The sequence below is a fragment of the Taurulus bubalis genome (assembly GCF_910589615.1).
Source record: "Taurulus bubalis genome assembly, chromosome: 5".
NCBI classification, from domain to species: Eukaryota; Metazoa; Chordata; class Actinopteri; order Perciformes; family Cottidae; genus Taurulus; species Taurulus bubalis.
In genome coordinates, this window is record NC_136593.1 from 3,090,348 (window position 1) to 3,109,332 (window position 18,985).

General features: G+C 45.4%; 1 protein-coding gene across 1 annotated transcript in view; it reads left to right on the top strand.

Annotated features, from left to right (window-relative positions):
- The window catches only part of grip2b (glutamate receptor interacting protein 2b), a gene marked incomplete at its 3' end in the record, with an annotated part of 156,557 nt that overhangs the window by 117,096 nt on the left and 20,476 nt on the right, over window positions 1-18,985 (top strand). The window contains exons 4-12 of the mRNA XM_079218324.1: window positions 219-364; window positions 490-576; window positions 1,958-2,033; window positions 5,555-5,700; window positions 6,087-6,234; window positions 7,545-7,714; window positions 13,877-14,032; window positions 15,763-15,915; window positions 15,987-16,173. Of these exons, the coding sequence (XP_079074450.1) occupies window positions 219-364; window positions 490-576; window positions 1,958-2,033; window positions 5,555-5,700; window positions 6,087-6,234; window positions 7,545-7,714; window positions 13,877-14,032; window positions 15,763-15,915; window positions 15,987-16,173 (1,269 nt within the window). The remainder of the gene's footprint in view (window positions 1-218; window positions 365-489; window positions 577-1,957; window positions 2,034-5,554; window positions 5,701-6,086; window positions 6,235-7,544; window positions 7,715-13,876; window positions 14,033-15,762; window positions 15,916-15,986; window positions 16,174-18,985) is intronic.

The following is an 18,985-nucleotide window of genomic DNA, read 5'->3' on the forward strand; positions in this document are numbered from 1 at the left end:
AAAGTTAATTGTATCCATTTTGGAACCCTCTGGTGTCACTTCTGGTTGCAAAAAAAACCAAGATGGCAACAGCCAAAATGCTGCCTTAAGGCTTCAAAACCATAGTCCACAAACGAATGGGCGCCGTCACCGTGACTACGTCCACTTCTTCCGTACTGTCACGGGATTCGACCACCTGTCCCTTGTGTTGCGCCTGCATTCATTCCTCTTCTGTGCAGGAGCGACCAGCTCAACGTCGGCGACTACATCAAGTCGGTGAACGGCATCAATCTGACCAAGCTGCGGCACGAGGAGATCATCAGCTTACTGAAGAACGTAGGAGAGAGAGTTCTGCTGGAGGTGGAGTATGAACTGCCTCCTACAGGTACGCATGCATGCGCTCACGCTGCTTTTAGGGTCATGAACTACCCGCTGCAGTCAGGTAGACAGTGTGAAGTCTTCACTAAAATTAATGAATTGCCTCTTTCTCTCTCTCTCTCGTTCTTAAAGCGCCAGACAGCACCTCGGGGGTTATATCAAAGACAATCGACATCTGTTTGCACAAAGAGGGGAGCAGCTTTGGTTTCGTCATGAGAGGTAACCGTCGCTGAAATACAAAACTGTATATTTAGAGAACTCTATGAATAGTTATGCCGTCACTGTTTTTGTTTCCTGCCTTGTAAAACATAAATATATTGCGTAATTTGTTTGTGTTGGCACTGAAAACAAGTAAAAGTTGGACGACGATGAGAATTATTGAACTGCAGACCTTTTTTTTCTTCTGATGTCACTCGTTTAACATGGGAATGATTAACAGGACAACGATGGTTCGACTGTTTTACCCCAACAATTGCAAACTGAACATACTTTGGATATTAAAAGTAATTCCTTTCTTCCTTCGTGCCATCAAATTCAGTTATTGCCAACGTTAGTGTGGGAATGCATTCATAGGGTCTTATGAAAAGCAGTTGATGAAATAGGTAATCCATTACAGTGAACAATTAGTTGCACTCTTAGGTTTAGATGGTTAAAAACAATTCATATTATAAACTGCTGATTTGAATCTGTCTCATTGGCTGAAGATGTCAGGTTTTCAATCTTCATAACAAATTGAAATAAAGAAATATAGGGAATTTGTAGTTTTGTTTCGTGGGTCCAGTAATTAGTGCAACACATTCTCACTCCTGACTCGTCCAATAAAGTCGCTCGGTCAGAAGTCCTGTGCTTCAAAATCTGACGTACCAGGTGGTTGTGTCTGGATGGCGACTGCTGATTTGCAGAACTCGCTGGATATTTGAGGTTTGGCGTCGATCTGGAAAGGTTACGGTTCGGATAGGTCGTCCGTCACGGAGTCTCTTTAGAGTTCATGGACTCCATCCAGGGGTTTCTACTGAGAACCTTCTTGTATTTTCTTATATATAGACTAGATCCTTCTCCACCTGTACACTTGTTTTAGTTCAACACGTTAACCTGATGCCATTGGACCCATCCAGCAAGTTTGATGTGGCGCAGCTCAACTAACAAGAATCATGGTTCACAATTACAGCTTTTAAGGATTTGTGGCTTGGAGATGTTAACGCCAACGCCAACCCACAAGAATCATGGTTCAAAATTACAGCTTTTTAGGATTTGTGGCTTGGAGATGTTAACGCCAATCCGTTCGACAACTATTTCTTAAAAAAAAGTATATTTTGGACCCTAAGTGCTACAAAGAACCCTAAAAAAACTCTTCCATCCCTCAAAACCCTTCCATTAAAGGGTTTATCAGAAGCAAAGGGTTCTGGGTAGAACCTCAGCCCTTCAGAACCCTTTTAGAATCTTTATTTCTAAGAGTCGCTCGGTTAGTTAAAGGTTGGTTGGGCGCGGGAAAAGATTGTCGTTTGGCCTAAAAAGTATGTTTTTCCCGCCAAGAATTACTACATGACTCCAGAACGGTTTGATTAAGAGTGATCAGCTTTCACCTTTGCTCTTCTTGCAGGTGGTACCCACGAGGACTGGCACAAAGCACGCCCCCTAGTGGTCACCTACGTCAGGCCAGGAGGTCCTGCAGACAGGTAGCACTGACTGCAAACTCATGCAGCCTCTCAAACCTGCATATACATATATATATATATAGAGATATCTATATATAAGAACACATAAACAAGCATATTCATGCTCGTATAGTTATACCGAGATGGTCTCTTATGGGGGTGAAAAGGGCAAAGACTTCCAAAGTCTAGGAAAAACGAATGCCAGACACTGGCCTCCGTTGAGTTGAAACCAACAGCGGCACATCTCGGCCAGTTCCAGTCAGGAAGTCTGGGAGATGAGTCTGCGCCCTGACGCGAATAAAGCCCAAGGATAATGATGTCAGTTCCTGTGAGCGTCACTGGTATGTTGACAGCTATGTGTTACTCATAGCTGCAGCAGCATGAATCACCTCGTATCCCTTTAATGTTGTCATCACGTGTCTGTCTCAGTCTTCATGTTTAGGCAATAATACACGGCATTTTCCTATAAATGTCCGCTTTGCGAGTGTTGGACTGATGTAACGCAGCAGTGGTTCAACCCTCCTTAGAACAGAAGATGTTTCCATTTCCTGTTTGTATGAATAAGACCTATATAAAAGGGATGTTTCGGCAGTGAACTTAACAGACATAACACATTGGAAAATGATGCTTTCTTCTTCATGTTTTCTCTTTTCTGATTTGTTTGTCCTAATTTAAATGAGGTAAAACTTGTGTACTTTCTAGACTGGACTTTGGGCCAATTGGATGGTTGAAAGTCCGGTTCGCCCTCATTGGTTGTTGTTGGGTTTTTTCTTGATGCCCAGTTTTTTGGGGTTCTTTTGTACCAATGAGATACATAATCGGTCCATTGTCAGCAATAATATTGTATCTGTAGACCTTTTGGACATTGTATGTATTTATTATTTTACCCCAACAAGTCCTCAACACTTCTGATCAAAGGTATTTCAGATTTAATGATGGACACGAAGTCTTGTTGGACCTTCGTGACATTTTAGTGCAAACGTTTTGCAAACCGCCGCTAGATGTCAACGTGTTGTAATGAAGCACCAAAGCATTGAATCAGTTTTAGCACAAAACAAAGGAAGCCAAAAAGCTGCATACGGTTTCATCCACCTTTCTTCTGATCGCTCACCGACTTCAATGAGTTGATACAAGAATTAAAATATGGGAGATGCTATTTTTATTCTCGTAGCAACTTTCTGTGAAAGATTTGCACGCTGCAATGAATCAGGACTCGTGAAACTAAGCAGTCGTGTTTCCACAGAGGAAGTGATCAAACACATCTCGTACAAGGACTGTTTCACTGTGAGCCAATCAGTCAAAATTGATTGCAGATCAACCAAATCTATAGATTTCTTTGCAGATCATTCATGGACTTATTCTAGCTCGTCCACACACTCTGACAAGACTTGGACAAAAACCCAGATTAAATTAAATTTTTTACGATTGAGTTATTTTGCCCCGGAGCTCATCTAACACCGTTCTAAAGGAAATCATCCTGTGAATGTGGGTCAGTCCAGGCCGGGGAAGCGAATGTGATGTTCATGCTGCTTTATATCCCATTCGTATGACAATTGGGAGGAAACTTAATCCACAGCACCATGCAGTCCCAGGAGTGCCTGTGTTTTTAGCATCGCCCGGTGGGAATTAAAGAAAAAATGTTGGATCACCAAGAAAACGGCTTCTACTGCGTCATCAAATTGAACGGGAAAAAGAAAAGCGCCAGAGAGGCTGCAGGCTGTTAAAACGGGATAAATGTCAGTGAAGTCCTGAAGACCAACCACTTAAGTTGGAGATAAATTATATATAAAAGGAAAGTCTACCAAGCTGTGGGTGAGACTTCTTTGAGTACCTTCAAGGGGAGACAGCCAAGGTTATGCGGATAGAACAATGTAAAAGATCCCACCGTGAAACCGCCCCAGTTCATTGTTTTTCGGAACATTGGATGAAGCCAAGTTCCAAATAATTGTCTCAATTTGTTGACATATCAGAGATAATTTAGGATATTTCTTTATATCGCTTCATAATTTAGAAAATACTGTCAACGGCATGGTTCAATTCAGCATCTTTTTACATGCTTTTAGGTATCACATGTTGAATACATGTATGTTATGATATGTGAGCAAACCCGTCTGTAGAAAGCTTCAGAATATATGGAGGAATGAAAGAGTAAAGTTTCTGGATGAGACTCTGAGAACAAACTCATGGAGAGAAAACGTCCGTTAACATTTTGAAGACTCTACAGGTGAATCGGGTCAAAAAAAATAACGAATAGATGTCAACATGAAACTTCATCAGCTCATCACTGACGTTAAGACAATTCTTTTTTGCATTACAAGTTTCCTGAGATTGTATGTTTAAATATGCAAATTAGGTGTTATCTCATGGTAAAATTTAAGAGAAATCTACAGACGACAATAGAAAAGGTTGTAAAAAACACACCTAAATGTGTCTTTTGGATGTTTTTTTCCCACTAGTCTGAGAGACAACATGGTACGGAAGCAAAATTGCCCCAAAAAAACATTAAAAAAATGATTCTGGAGGGAAGACCAAAAAAAAACTGACGCCAGCTGTCATCCAGGTTTGATCTGAGTGTCAGCAGGTTCAGCCTGCTGTGGTTTTTATCCGGGGGAAAAATGGCAGTTGACTATTATTATTTCTCTGTTCACCTGTTCCCCTGGTAGATCCAAAGGCAACCTTTCCGTGTTGGTTTTGTAGTTCTTTTTTACTTCATGTCACCTGTGAAACTTCCTTTCTAACATTATTCTATCATACAACCTCATTCCAGCTGTTTGGTCTCTGCTTTTTGGAGTCACACTTTACAACTGTTGGCTGGTGTGATGACAGCTCCGTATGACTCACTCTCTGGCACCACGGATAGAGCTAGCAGCTCTTTAACGCAGCTCTCTGCAGGAAATAAATAAATAAAAATCCTGCATATTTTGGGGTAAATAAATAATTTCCTGAAATATGCTTTCGATTACTTTTAGAATACGGAGCATCTAGTCTGCAGAAGTCTATCTGCCAACCAGGATCATTCCTAAAAATAAAAGTAAATGCTGTGCAGCCGAGCATCTCGGTGCCGGTTCCACTGCGCTTGAACTGGAAGTCTCACACGGAGAGAGAAGAGAGGATGAGATCAGAGAGACGGAGACTATAAGAGGGGAAAGAAGCTCGGGCCGAGCGGGACGCCGAGGAAGTGAGACGACGACGCGAGAGGGATGTTGAAAAAGGGGGAAAGATGTTTTGGAAGTGAGGACTGAAGACCGACGAGGAGGAGGGAGAAGCTGAAAAGATGAAGAGGAAGTTTCACAGATGACACGTTGTTTTAAACTCCAACAAAGCATATAAATCACACTTTTGAATACACAATTAAAGGCAGAAATTAATGATTCAATGTATAGTTTTTGAAGAAAAAAGAATTCAAGAGCTGGATTGTCGTTGTGGTTTGCGTTTGAATTCTCATTTTCTCAATTCTCTTCACGCTATATTTCAACACCCGGTGCTTGTGCGTTGTGTCCGTGCGTGTGTGTGTGTGTGTGTGTGTGTGTGTGTGTGTTCAGAGAGAGCACACTGCGTCCCGGTGATCGTCTCCTCAGCGTGGACGGCGTGCCGCTGCACAACGCCAACCACAGCGACGCCCTCAGCGTGTTGGCTCAGTGCGGCCAGGAAGCCCTGTTCCAGATAGAGTATGACATCATCATCATGGGTGAGATACCACACACACACACACACACACACACACACACGCACAAAAGACATGAACCTTGAGGCAAAAGTTTCCAGACTTGGAACTAAAATCGGATGTATTTTTGTTGTCATGTTGGCATTTTCTTGCACCTCGGGCCGAGCGCTTTCGTTATTTTTTTCCCCGTGTGAAACTGCCCAATTAAACTCCCCCCAGAATGCATTGCAAATAATCCCCTGGTCATCACATCTGATGGTTGTGGCTTTCGAGGGTGTTTTTTTTGTTGCCTCAAGCTCGTCTGCTAATGTTGGTTGATACAGAAATGGGAACAGCACTCGGCTACAATATGTCCTCGTTGTTCTTCGTGTGGTGTTATTTTAAAATGGCTTCTCTTCTCCCTCGATCAGACACGGTGACGAACGCCTCCGGTCCGCTGTTGGTGGAAATCGCCAAGTCGCCCGGGGCAACGCTGGGCATCACGCTGACGTCGGCCAATCACCGAAACAAGCAGGTCATCGTCATCGACCGCGTTAAACCTGGCAGCGTGGTGGACAGGTACACACACACACACACACACACACACACACACAATGAGCGCTGACCTTCATGTTTCACCTTGACCTTGATGGACTCAATGATAGGATAACTATGTTATCGTGACTCGGGAAGTCACAAGAACCAATACTTTGGTACCAAGCCGATGCTACAATGTGGAGAAACAAGGCAACAAGGAAACAACTTAGTTAAGTGTAGGCAACAAGGAAACAACTTGGTTAAGTGTAGGCAACAAGGAAACAACTTGGTTAAGTTTAGGCAACAAGGAAACAACTTGGTTAAGTTTAGGCAACAAGGAAACAACTTGGTTAAGTTTAGGCAACAAGGAAACAACTTGGTTAAGTTTAGGCAACAAGGAAACAACTTGGTTAAGTTTAGGCAACAACAAAAGTTAGATAAGTTTTTGGAATACTTCGTCGTTTGGGTTCATATATCCACTGAAGAGCCGTTACTGAATCACGTACGTCACGTGATAAAAACATGGCCGCCGACTTCTCGTGTCACAACAAGCTACGGGGCGAAAAAACAAAACCTTTAAAATACTTTTATAGGAAAGAAAGTATTGGTTAACAGGTGATGAAGTGTATTCATAACATTATCATGAAAGCACAGTGAACATCAACTAAATATATGGAAGTGCAGGGAGAAAATGCAAATATATCATGAATATTTAATGTGCATTAATAATAAAGCAATCTGCCGAGCATTGTTCATTGTTATGTTGGAGCGTAATCATGGAAACCACGACGACGACGACAAGGCGATGATGTCATACGAATGTGAACGCAGCAGCTGGAGAACCTCCAACATGTCTCCTCTCCCACTTCAGATCGCTGCAGATATGAAGCGGCTGCATTTTTATGCAACAGACACACAGACACACACACATCCAACACGATAACCAACACAGACAGGAGGAGACAGGATACTTCCCCGAGCCTCGGTCTGGCTCTGAAATATACATGAAGCACTTGCACTTTGTGTCGGCGCTGCAGCGAGCTGCGGGATGACCTCAGCCGGCTGAGCGGGTCGACTGGAGGTCCGTGTTCTGCCTACAATGCTAGTAAACAAACTACATCATGATTGCATGAGGATCATTACCATGTTTTGTAGTGTCATTTAGCCGCTTGTTAGCAACCGCCTTTTTAAAGACACTTAAAAGCTCCAAAATCCACGAGAGGCTAATATGACATATGTTGTGCCGAATACAAATCGTTAGCATCTCTTAAACTTGTGTCACCCACAGACCTTATTCCAGGCATGCACACACAAAAACCCGCTGACTCATTCTCCCTTGTCTCGTGTCTCAGATGTGGAGCGTTGCATGCTGGGGATCACCTGCTGTCCATCGACGGGACGCTGACGGAGCACTGCACCGTCCTGGAGGCGACGCAGCTGCTGGCGAGCACCACGGAGCTGGTGAAGCTGGAAATGCTCCCGTCCCACCAAACGAGGCTCGCTGGGAAACAGCACGACACGGGTGGGTGCACTGGTCTCTTACTGACAACCTCATTAAGAACGGCGTGAATATATCTGTATTATTTACATTTTAACTGCCGTTGCATTGGGAAAACAGGAAGTGTTTCCCCCTTTTTTTTTATGTGCTTCTAAAGGGACTCTGGTGCTCAGAAACACTACCGCTTTACACCACAGGGGCCGCCAGAATCAACACTGACAACTGGTGTGATGCCACGAGTCTTTTCTCAGTCGATGTGTCCCCGTATGACGGGTTTAACAACAGAGACGAGTGTTCTTGAGACTATGGAAGTCACAAGAACCGATTCTTACGGACCAAGGAAATGCCAACTACTCGTTTTTCCTACTGCACCGAGGATCAGGTGGATCATTTCCCCGATTAAAGTATTTTGTGAACAACGAATCCGAGTAGAAATCGGCGGGAGGAGAGCTGGTTAACTAACGTCGCATTGAGTTACGTTGTGTTGCGTTCAAGCTCAAAAGGCAATTAATATGATGAACAAGAAAGGTGTTGAGAGCTGTGGACTTTCTCTGGTATTGGGATCAAATTCATCATGACATCCCTAATAAAAACTGAGATTTAGAGTTAAAGACATTTCATTTCTCAGCTCGGATCATAATTTGTCTCAAAGTGACTTTTCAACAAATTACTTTCCATACTCATCTTTAAAAAAAAATTCTGTAATTTATTCAAACCGACCTATATCTTACAATAATGCATTCTAAAGTTAAGGGTTATTATGGGATTAGTGACGTGAATACATACAAATAACTGAAACGGGACATCAAAGTGTCACCGTGGTATGAATTAAAAAAATACTGATTGTCCTTCAGTCACTCAAACGCATTACTTTCCTGCGATGTCGTAACATCTGGATGCGCTGTCGACCAGATGGTGTGCGTTTAGTTGTGTGGCCAAATTCAAATTGATGTTGTTGTGTTTCTTTTACACCTTCCGTCGTCCTCCAGCACAGCTGCTCACGCTGTGATCATGTGTCAGATCTGGAGAGGAAATGTTTTGCACTTGTTGTCTGCTACTAAACGTGTGTGTGTGTGTGTGTGTGTGTGTGTGTGTGTGTGTGTGTGTGTGAGAGAGAGAGAGAGAGACAGGTCTTGCAGTTAATGAGTATAATAAACTGTTGTTGCATTTGAAGCTTTTGGCTGTCAGTCTGATTTTCACAGCCCTAGATTACCGTACTGGCTCGGCACGTGTGTGTCTAAAATATTGGGTTTGTCCAGTGTGTGTATGTGTGTGTGTGTGTGTGTGTGTGTGTGTGTGTGTGTGTGTGTGTGTGTGAAATAGCTAGTTTATTCCAGGCGGAAACCTCCGGTTCTGCAGAGCGAAGCCGATGCAGAAGTGTCTTAAAACTTGCATTCTCTCTCCTGACTCCTCTGGTTGTATAGAAGTATATGCTTCATGTGGTAAACTTGCATTCTCTCTCCTGACCACCATGGGGCGACTCCTCTGGTTGTATAGAAGTATATGCTTCATGTGTAAAGCTGCATTCTCTCTCCTGGCCACCGGAGGGTGACTCCTCTGGTTGTATAGAAGTATATGCTTCATGTTTTAACGCTGCATTCTATCTCCTGTCCACCAGGGGGCGACTCCTCTGGTTGTATAGAAGTATATGCTTCATGTGTTAAAGCTGCATTCTCTCTAGTGACCACCAGGGGGTGACTCCTCTGGTTGTATAGAAGTCTATGCTTCATGTGTTAAAGCTGCATTCTCTCTACTGACCACCAGGGGGCGACTCCTCTGGTTGTATAGAAGTATATGCTTCATGTGTTAAAGCTGCATTCTCTCTACTGACCACCAGGGGGCGACTCCTCTGGTTGTATAGAAGTATATGCTTCATGTGTTAAAGCTGCATTCTCTCTCCTGGCCACCGGAGGGCGACTCCTCTGGTTGTATAGAAGTATATGCTTCATGTGTTGAAGCTGCATTCTCTCTACTGACCACCAGGGGGCGACTCCTCTGGTTGTATAGAAGTATATGCTTCATGTGTTAAAGCTGCATTCTCTCTCCTGGCCACCGGAGGGCAACTCCTCTGGTTGTATAGAAGTATATGCTTCATGTGTTGAAGCTGCATTCTCTCTCCTGGCCACCGGAGGGCAACTCCTCTGGTTGTATAGAAGTATATGCTTCATGTGTAAAGCTGCATTCTCTCGCCCGAGGGGCTAAAGCAGGGAAGTTGCAGGCATTGTGGCAAAACAAAAACTTTCATTTATGTAGTTTTCTCTAAATGCAGACGTTCACATTCGCAGACTTTTACTTTATATTTTTTTATTTCTTGGTTTTAACGTTTCATTTTGTATTTATTTGTTTGTGCATCTGACCTGTTTAGAGACTCCTGAGAGGTTCACAAAGGCGGGATTTGAAGAAAAAAAAGAGAAATTCCTGACTGAAATAGACTTAAAACCTTTTGCCTCGGCTCTACTTTGTAAAGCATTTCATCCGGGCGAGAGAGAGAGAGAGAGAGAGAGAGAGAGAGAGAGAGAGAGAGAGAGAGAGGGATGAATGAGAAGTGAGTGGCAGGGAGTGCAACGGCAGGATGGTATTTAATTAAAGTCATTACACCTCTCTTGCATGCTGTCAGAGGCTTTCTTGTCCTCCTTTCTGTTTCCTCTCATCCCTCCTTCATCTCCTCTCCTCTCATCGTGTCTCTTTTCTTTCTCTCCTTCTCTCCCATTTCTATTTATTTAGATTAATTAGATTTTAACAGCGTATTAGACACAGCAAAGGGTAACTTTGGTATTTTTCCACCAGGACCCTCTTTTCCCATGTGCTCGTGTCCCGGTGACTAATGGGGACAACGATTTTTAAACAATCGGTTCCGGTATTGAGCGGCAACGCAACGAACCAGACGGCAATGTGGAGCAACCTGACTACTCAGATTGCTCTTGTATTGTTACGAGTCTGACAACATCATGGAAGTAAAAGTTTTTATCTTTTCTTATCTGTCTTGGTGACAGCTCTCTGCTGCTGTTACCAATATGGTAACCTCTGTTCAATGGTTGCTTAGAAGAAGTGGGCGGAGTCATCGTGACGTCGCCCGTTGGTTTGTGGATGTTTTGAAACCTCGAGTTCGGCAATTCCGTCGTTGCCAACTTGGAACATGGACGACTTCCATGTTGTTGCTTTCTATAACCCATATCTAGAAGTTACCATACTAGGAATGTGAAGGAGTCACGACCTGTCAATCACCTTGTAGCCCCGCCCTAAAGCGTCCCCTGCTTTATGGTCTGTTTGACTCTGAATGGATCATCATTTAGTACATTTACTAAAGTGAGAACGGGTCTTTCAGCGCTCTCCCTCACCGCCGGACCATTAGTCACTTAGACACAAAAACAGAGGAAATTAGTGTCCAGGTTGAACAATATCGAAGTTACCCGACCACACACACACACACACACACACACACACACCTACACACACACACACACACACACACACACACGCTGGAAAGGTCGCTGTCTCATTTCGCATCTCCTTCATTTGTCTCTGCAAAGCAAAATTAATTCTTTCCTTCTTCTATTCATGGTGGGAGCGCCTTTGTGGGTCTGTGGGTGTAAAGTGTGTATTAGTGCGTGTACAGTGTGTGTTAGAGGGTGTGTGTTAGGAAGTGAGCACAGCTCATTAGGTTACTGATGGCCTTGCAGGAGACCTCGCGGCCAGCCCGCCGCCGATTTATTATTAGACACTCTGATTAAAGAATGTGTGTGTGTGTGTGTGTGTGTGTGTGTGTGTGTGTGTGTGTGTGTGTGTGTGTGTGTGTGTATGTATGTGTGTTTATGTGTCTGTGAGAGACTTTGATTGTGTTCCGCACTATAGATTAGTGTTGGCTAATCTGGACAAAAGTCTAGACTGGCTGTATCTTCTCTCATGTATGTAAGGTGTGTGTGTATGTGTGTGTGTGTGTGTGTGTGTGTGTGTGTGTGTGTGTGTGTGTGTGTGTGTGTGTGTGTGTGTGTGTGTGTGTGTGTGTGTCAGTCTCCTCCGATGTGTTTCGCTGGACGCGATTACTTTTATTTTTCCATTTTGGGAGGATTTGCCAGGAAAACCTTGATGCCATTCCTCAGATCTCACCCTGAGACTCTTCATGCCGAGGAATCGAGAAGCTCTGCCGGCTGGAGGTTAGCATCACGGGGAGGTTAGCATCACAGGGAGGTTAGCATCACAGGGAGGTTAGTAGCACGGGGAGGTTAGCAGCACGGGGGGGTTAGCATCACATGGAGGTTAGCAGCGCGGGGAGGTTAGCAGCACGGAGAAGTTAGCATCACAAGGAGGTTAGCAGCACGAGGAGGTTAGCATCACGGCGAGGTTTGCATCACGGGGAGGTTAGCAGCACGGGGTGGTTAGCAGCACGGGGAGGTTAGCATCACAGGGAGGTTAGCACCACGCGGAGGTTAGCATCACAAGGAGGTTAGCATCACAGGGAGGTTAGCATCACAGGGAGGTTAGCATCACGGGGAGGTTAGCATCACGAGGAGGTTAGCAGCATGGGGAGGTTAGCATCACAGCGAGGTTAGCAGCACGGGGAAGTTAGCAGCACGGGGAGGTTAGCATCACAGGGAGGTTAGCACCAAGCGGAGGTTAGCATCACAAGGAGGTTAGCATCACGGGGAGGTTAGCATCACAGGGAGGTTAGCATCACAGGGAGGTTAGCATCACGGGGAGGTTAGCATCACAGGGAGGTTAGCATCACGAGGAGGTTAGCAGCACGGGGAGGTTAGCATTACAGGGAGGTTAGCAGCACGGGGAGGTTAGCATCACAGGGAGGTTAGCATCACGGGGAGGTTAGCATCACGGGAAGGTTAGCATCACAGGGAGGTTAGCAGCACGGGGAGGTTAGCCTCGGAGTTTCCCAGAGGTTTGGTTCTCCCCGTCTGAGGGAACGTGCCGTTTGGAACAGATGGAAGGCGTCGCGGTCATCCCCGTGTTTTTAGGCTAATTAACTGACAATAGAGCCATATGCTGTGTTAATGAACTACAGAAGGTGTTTGAAGTATCTAAAGTCATTCTGAGCTCATTGATTCCAGTTGAAGTTGTTTTCTTTCACGACGTGTGATCTGCTGTATGCGGTCGTCCCTTTGCTCTGAGCTTTTGGGGGAAAAACAAGCGGTTTCACGGCCTGTCGGATTTTAAATATGTGATTATACTACTGAGGGGTGGTAGCACACGCTGAGGAAGCGCTCTTACATCCAGTAGCGTGTTTAGATATGTAGCTTTATTGATTCTGTTGCTGCCAACAGAGAAGCACTGAACGATCTGAAAAGCATCTTTTTTTTAAAGTTTGTTTTGGGGTATTTATGCTTCATTGAACACCGGTTGTGATAATGGAGAGGTATGGGTCGGATAGTTGCGGATAATAAAAAACAACACCAGTGCAAAAGCTAATCACTACTAGTATTAGCTAAAATAATATAAATGAGCTCAGGTGTGTTTTATTAAAAGAGTTGGAACAGAACCGTCTAATGCAGCTAGATTTAGATATTCCTTCATTAGTCCCGCAGTGGGGACATTTGCAGGATTACAGCAGCAAACAAAGTGCACACAAGACACAGTCAAATCAAAACAAATTATATAAATAATAAACGGTAAAAAACTACAATACTGAATTTTTATTGTTTTTGTGGTCTGCTTGGAGCTCAAGCTAAAGCTCACTCATTGTCATGTGATTATATAGATACAGATATTCACGAAAAATAATTAATCACAAAGGAGAGATGATAAATTGTGTAAAAGCCCCAATGGGCATCTTTTAAAGTTAAAAATAACAATGACTGTGTGAGATGTTGAAGCTACCGTAAAAGTTGGGTTATAAGCCGCTACTACAGTGGTTGTCCCCGCTAGCTCCCTGCTGTAGCCAGCTAGCATTGCTGCTAGCTCCCCGCTGTAGCCAGCTAGCGTTGCTGCTAGCTCCCCGCTGCTGCTGCTACTGCCCAAGTCTAGGGTCGAGCCAGGGCTGGTTCCGCTACCTTCGGTGGTTGTCGGGGAGCTAGCGGGGAGCTAGCAGCAGCGCTAGCTGGCTACAGCGGGGAGCTAGCGGGGACAACCACTGAAGGTATTAGCGGCTTATAACCCGACTTTTACGGTGTTAAGGCATGTTTAGGATCAGGGGAGAATTAATGTCACAAGTAACAAAATCCTTTTTGTGCGTTCCAGTGAAGGTCCAGAAGTCGGACCACCCGCACTCCTGGGACCCGTGTGTGAACTACTCCCACCCGTCCAACGCCGCGCTCTGCAACACGAGCGCCACCCTCAACAAGTCGTGGACCGCCTCCAACAACAACACCATCAACAGCCTCGACTACTGCAAGAGTAAGAGCAGACTTTCTTTCTTTCCGTCGCTCTTTTTCTTCCCGTTTATCTTCTACTTCGTTCATTCATTCCGCTTCTTATTAGTTTTATTTCACTGTTTTACCGTGAAGAAGTTCACTTGTGTTCGTGTTACGCAGTGAAGCAAGAGCCTCAGGCAGGCGTGGCACCTCCTCTAAACTCACATGCTCACATGAGCCAATAGCATGGTACCTGAACGGGCCTACAAAGAGACACCAAACGACTACAAAGAGACACAAAACGACTACAAAGAGACACCAAACGACTACAAAGAGACACAAAACGACTACAAAGAGACACAAAACGACTGCAATGAGACACCAAACGACTACAAAGAGACTCACAATGACTAAAAAGAGACACCAAACGACTACAAAGAGACACCAAATGACTACAAAGAGACTCACAATGACTACAAAGAGACACCAAACGACTACAAAGAGACTCACAATGACTACAAAGAGACACCAAACGACTACAAAGAGACACCAAATGACTACAAAGAGACTCACAATGACTACAAAGAGACACCAAATGACTACAAAGAGACTCACAATGACTATAAAGAGACACCAAACAACTACAAAGAGACACCAAACGACTACAAAGAGACACAAAACGACTACAAAGAGACACAAAACGACTGCAATGAGACACCAAACGACTACAAAGAGACTCACAATGACTACAAAGAGACACCAAACGACTACAAAGAGACACCAAATGACTACAAAGAGACTCACAATGACTACAAAGAGACACCAAATGACTACAAAGAGACTCACAATGACTATAAAGAGACACCAAACAACTACAAAGAGACACCAAACGACTACAAAGAGACACACAATGACTACAAAGAGACACCAAACGACTACAAAGAGACACCAAACGACTACAAAGAGACACAAAACGACTACAAAGAGACTCACAATGACTACAAAGAGACACCAAACGACTACAAAGAGACACCAAATGACTACAAAGAGACTCACAATGACTACAAAGAGACACCAAACGACTACAAAGAGACTCACAATGACTACAAGGAGAAGAAAACGACTACAAAGAGACATGAATTGACTACAAGGAGATGAAAAGGGCTGCAAAGACACACACAATGACTATAAAGAGACACAAAAATTACTATAAAGAGACACAACATGACTACAAAGAGACACAAAATGACTACAAAGAGACACAACATGACTACATAGAGACACAACAAGACTACAAAGAGACACCAAACAACTACAAAGAGACACAACATGACTACAAAGAGACACAAAATGACTACAAAGATACTCACAGCGACTACACAGAGAACAAAATGACTAGAATCAGAAGAACACGACCACAAAGAGAACAAAATGACCACAAAGAGACTCACAACAACTACAAAGAGACACAAAACGACTACAAAGAAACACAAAATGACAACAAAGAGAACAAAATGACCACAAAAAGATCAAAATGACCACAAAAAGATCAAAATGACCACAAAGAGACTCACAACAACTACAAAGAGAACAAAATGACCACAAAGAGACTCACAACAACTACAAAGAGACACAAAACGACAACAAAGAGAACAAAATGACCACAAAGAGACACACAATAACGACAAAGAGAATAACTAGTAAAAGGGCCAAAACAAACCATCCTATGTGAATTGCTTGACACAAACAAACCTTTCCCCTCCACCTCTGCAGCGCTGGTGTCTGCCAGCTTCTCCCCCGGCTCCACCACCACGTCGGGCCCCAGCAGCCAGAGCTCCAGCACCTTGCCCCGGGCCGCGGTTCCCATGAGTCCACGCAACTCGCTGCTCAAGCGGCGGCAGAGAAAGAAAGAGCACAAAAGCTCGCGTAAGCTCCACGCCGCCTCAGTGACGCAATGCCCCCGAGGGGAAAGGAATGACTCATCTCCTGTGTTGCAGTGTCCCTGGCGTCCAGCTCGGTGGGCCCGGGCGGGCAGGTGGTCCACGTGGAGACCAGCGAGGTCGTCCTGATGGGCGACCCCCTTAACGGCTTCGGCGTGCAGCTGCAGGGAGGAATATTCGCCACGGAAACGCTGTCGGCGCCGCCGCTCATCCGGTTCATAGAGCCGGACAGCTCTGCAGAGAGGTGAGCACGCACACACACACACACATACACACGCACATACGCACACACACACACACACACACGCATACACACGCACATACGCACGCACACACGCACATACGCACACACACATACACACGCACATACTCACACACGCATACACACGCACATACGCACGCACACACAGACACGCACGCATACACACGCACATACGCACGCACACACGCACATACGCACACACACACAAACACACGCATACACACGCACATACTCACACACGCATACACACGCACATACGCACGCACACACGCACATACGCACACACACACACACACGCATACACACGCACATACTCACACACGCATACACACGCACATACGCACACACACACACGCATACACACGCACATACGCATGCACACACGCATACACACGCACACACGCACATACGCACACACACACACACACGCATACACACGCACATACTCACACACGCATACACACGCACATACGCACGCACACACGCACATACGCACACACACACACACGCATACACACGCACATACTCACACACGCATACACACGCACATACGCACACACACACACACGCATACACACGCACATACGCATGCACACACGCATACACACGCACACACGCACATACGCACACACACACACACACGCATACACACGCACATACTCACACACGCACATACGCACGCACACACGCACATACGCACACACACACACACGCATACACACGCACATACTCACACACGCACATACGCACGCACACACGCACATACGCACACACACACACACACGCATACACACGCACATACTCACACACACATACACACGCACATACGCACACACACACACGCATACACACGCACATACGCATGCACACACGCATACACACGCACACACACGCACATACTCACACACGCATACACACGCACATACTCACACACGCATACACACGCACATACGCACACACACACACGCATACACACGCACATACTCACACACGCATACACACGCACATACGCACGCACACACGCACATACGCACACACACACACACACGCATACACACGCACATACTCACACACGCATACACACGCACATACGCACACACACACACACGCATACACACGCACATACGCAGGCACACACGCATACACACGCACACACAGACACGCACGCATACACACGCACATACGCACACACACACACACGCATACACACGCACATACGCACACACGCATACACACGCACATACGCACACACACACACACGCATACACACGCACATACGCACGCACACACACACACACGCACGCATGCACACGCACATACTCACACACGCATACACACGCACATACGCACGCACACACGCACATACGCACACACACATACACACGCACATACGCACGCACACACAGACACGCACGCATACGCACACACACACAAACACACGCATACACACGCACATACTCACACACGCATACACACGCACATACGCACGCACACACGCACATACGCACACACACACGCATACACACGCACATACGCACACACACGCACATACGCACACACATACGCACACACACACACGCACGCATACACACGCACATACGCACACACACACACGCATACACACGCACATACGCACGCACACACACACACACGCACGCACACACGCATACAAACGCACATACGCACACACACACACACACACGCATACACACGCACATACGCACGCACATACGCACGCACACACACACGCACGCATACAAACGCACATACGCACGCACATACGCACACACACACACACGCACGCATACAAACGCACATACGCAAACACGCACATACGCATACACACGCACATACACACACACACACGCACGCATACACACGCACATACGCACACACACACACACGCATACACACGCACATACGCACGCACACACACACACACGCACGCATACACACGCACATACGCACACATACACACACACATGCATATACACACACACATGCATATACACACACACACGCACATGCAGACACACACACATACGAACACACACACGCATACACACATACAAACACACATACACACATATACACGCGCACACACACACATACACGCGCACACATGCACACACACACAGATACACGCATGCACACACACTCACAGACATGCACTCGCACACACATACATGCGTGCACACACACACACATACACACACGCACACATACACACACACACAAACACACATACACACACACACACACAGATACACGCATGCATACACGCATGCACACACACATACGCACACACACGTGCACACACACACACATACGCACACACATGCACATACACACGCACAAACATACACACACTCACACACGCATGCACAAGCACAAACGCACACACACGCACAAACGCACACGCACACACACACACACACACACACACACACGCATGCACACACACCCCCATCTGAGTAGATGTTTTGCAGATCAAATTGTTTGCAGGATATTCAACCTTTTTTTAATTTTTTAGAATGCATGTAATACTTGACTCCTTTCCCTTCAGTTCCCGTATGAAGGCAATAAAAAACATGAGCTATGAGTTAGCAGCTGAATTAAGAAGAATTAATTCTTCACGGTGCATTTCGTTTGTTCGCCCTCTGGCGTCTTGAAGCACTGCGGTATAAAGAGAGTATAAACAGAGCTTGAGTCTCAAAAAGGACCGTTGAAGACCCCTTGCTTCCACGAAGGGTTGAACCTGTTTGCTACCCTTATTAAGAGAATTAATACCTAA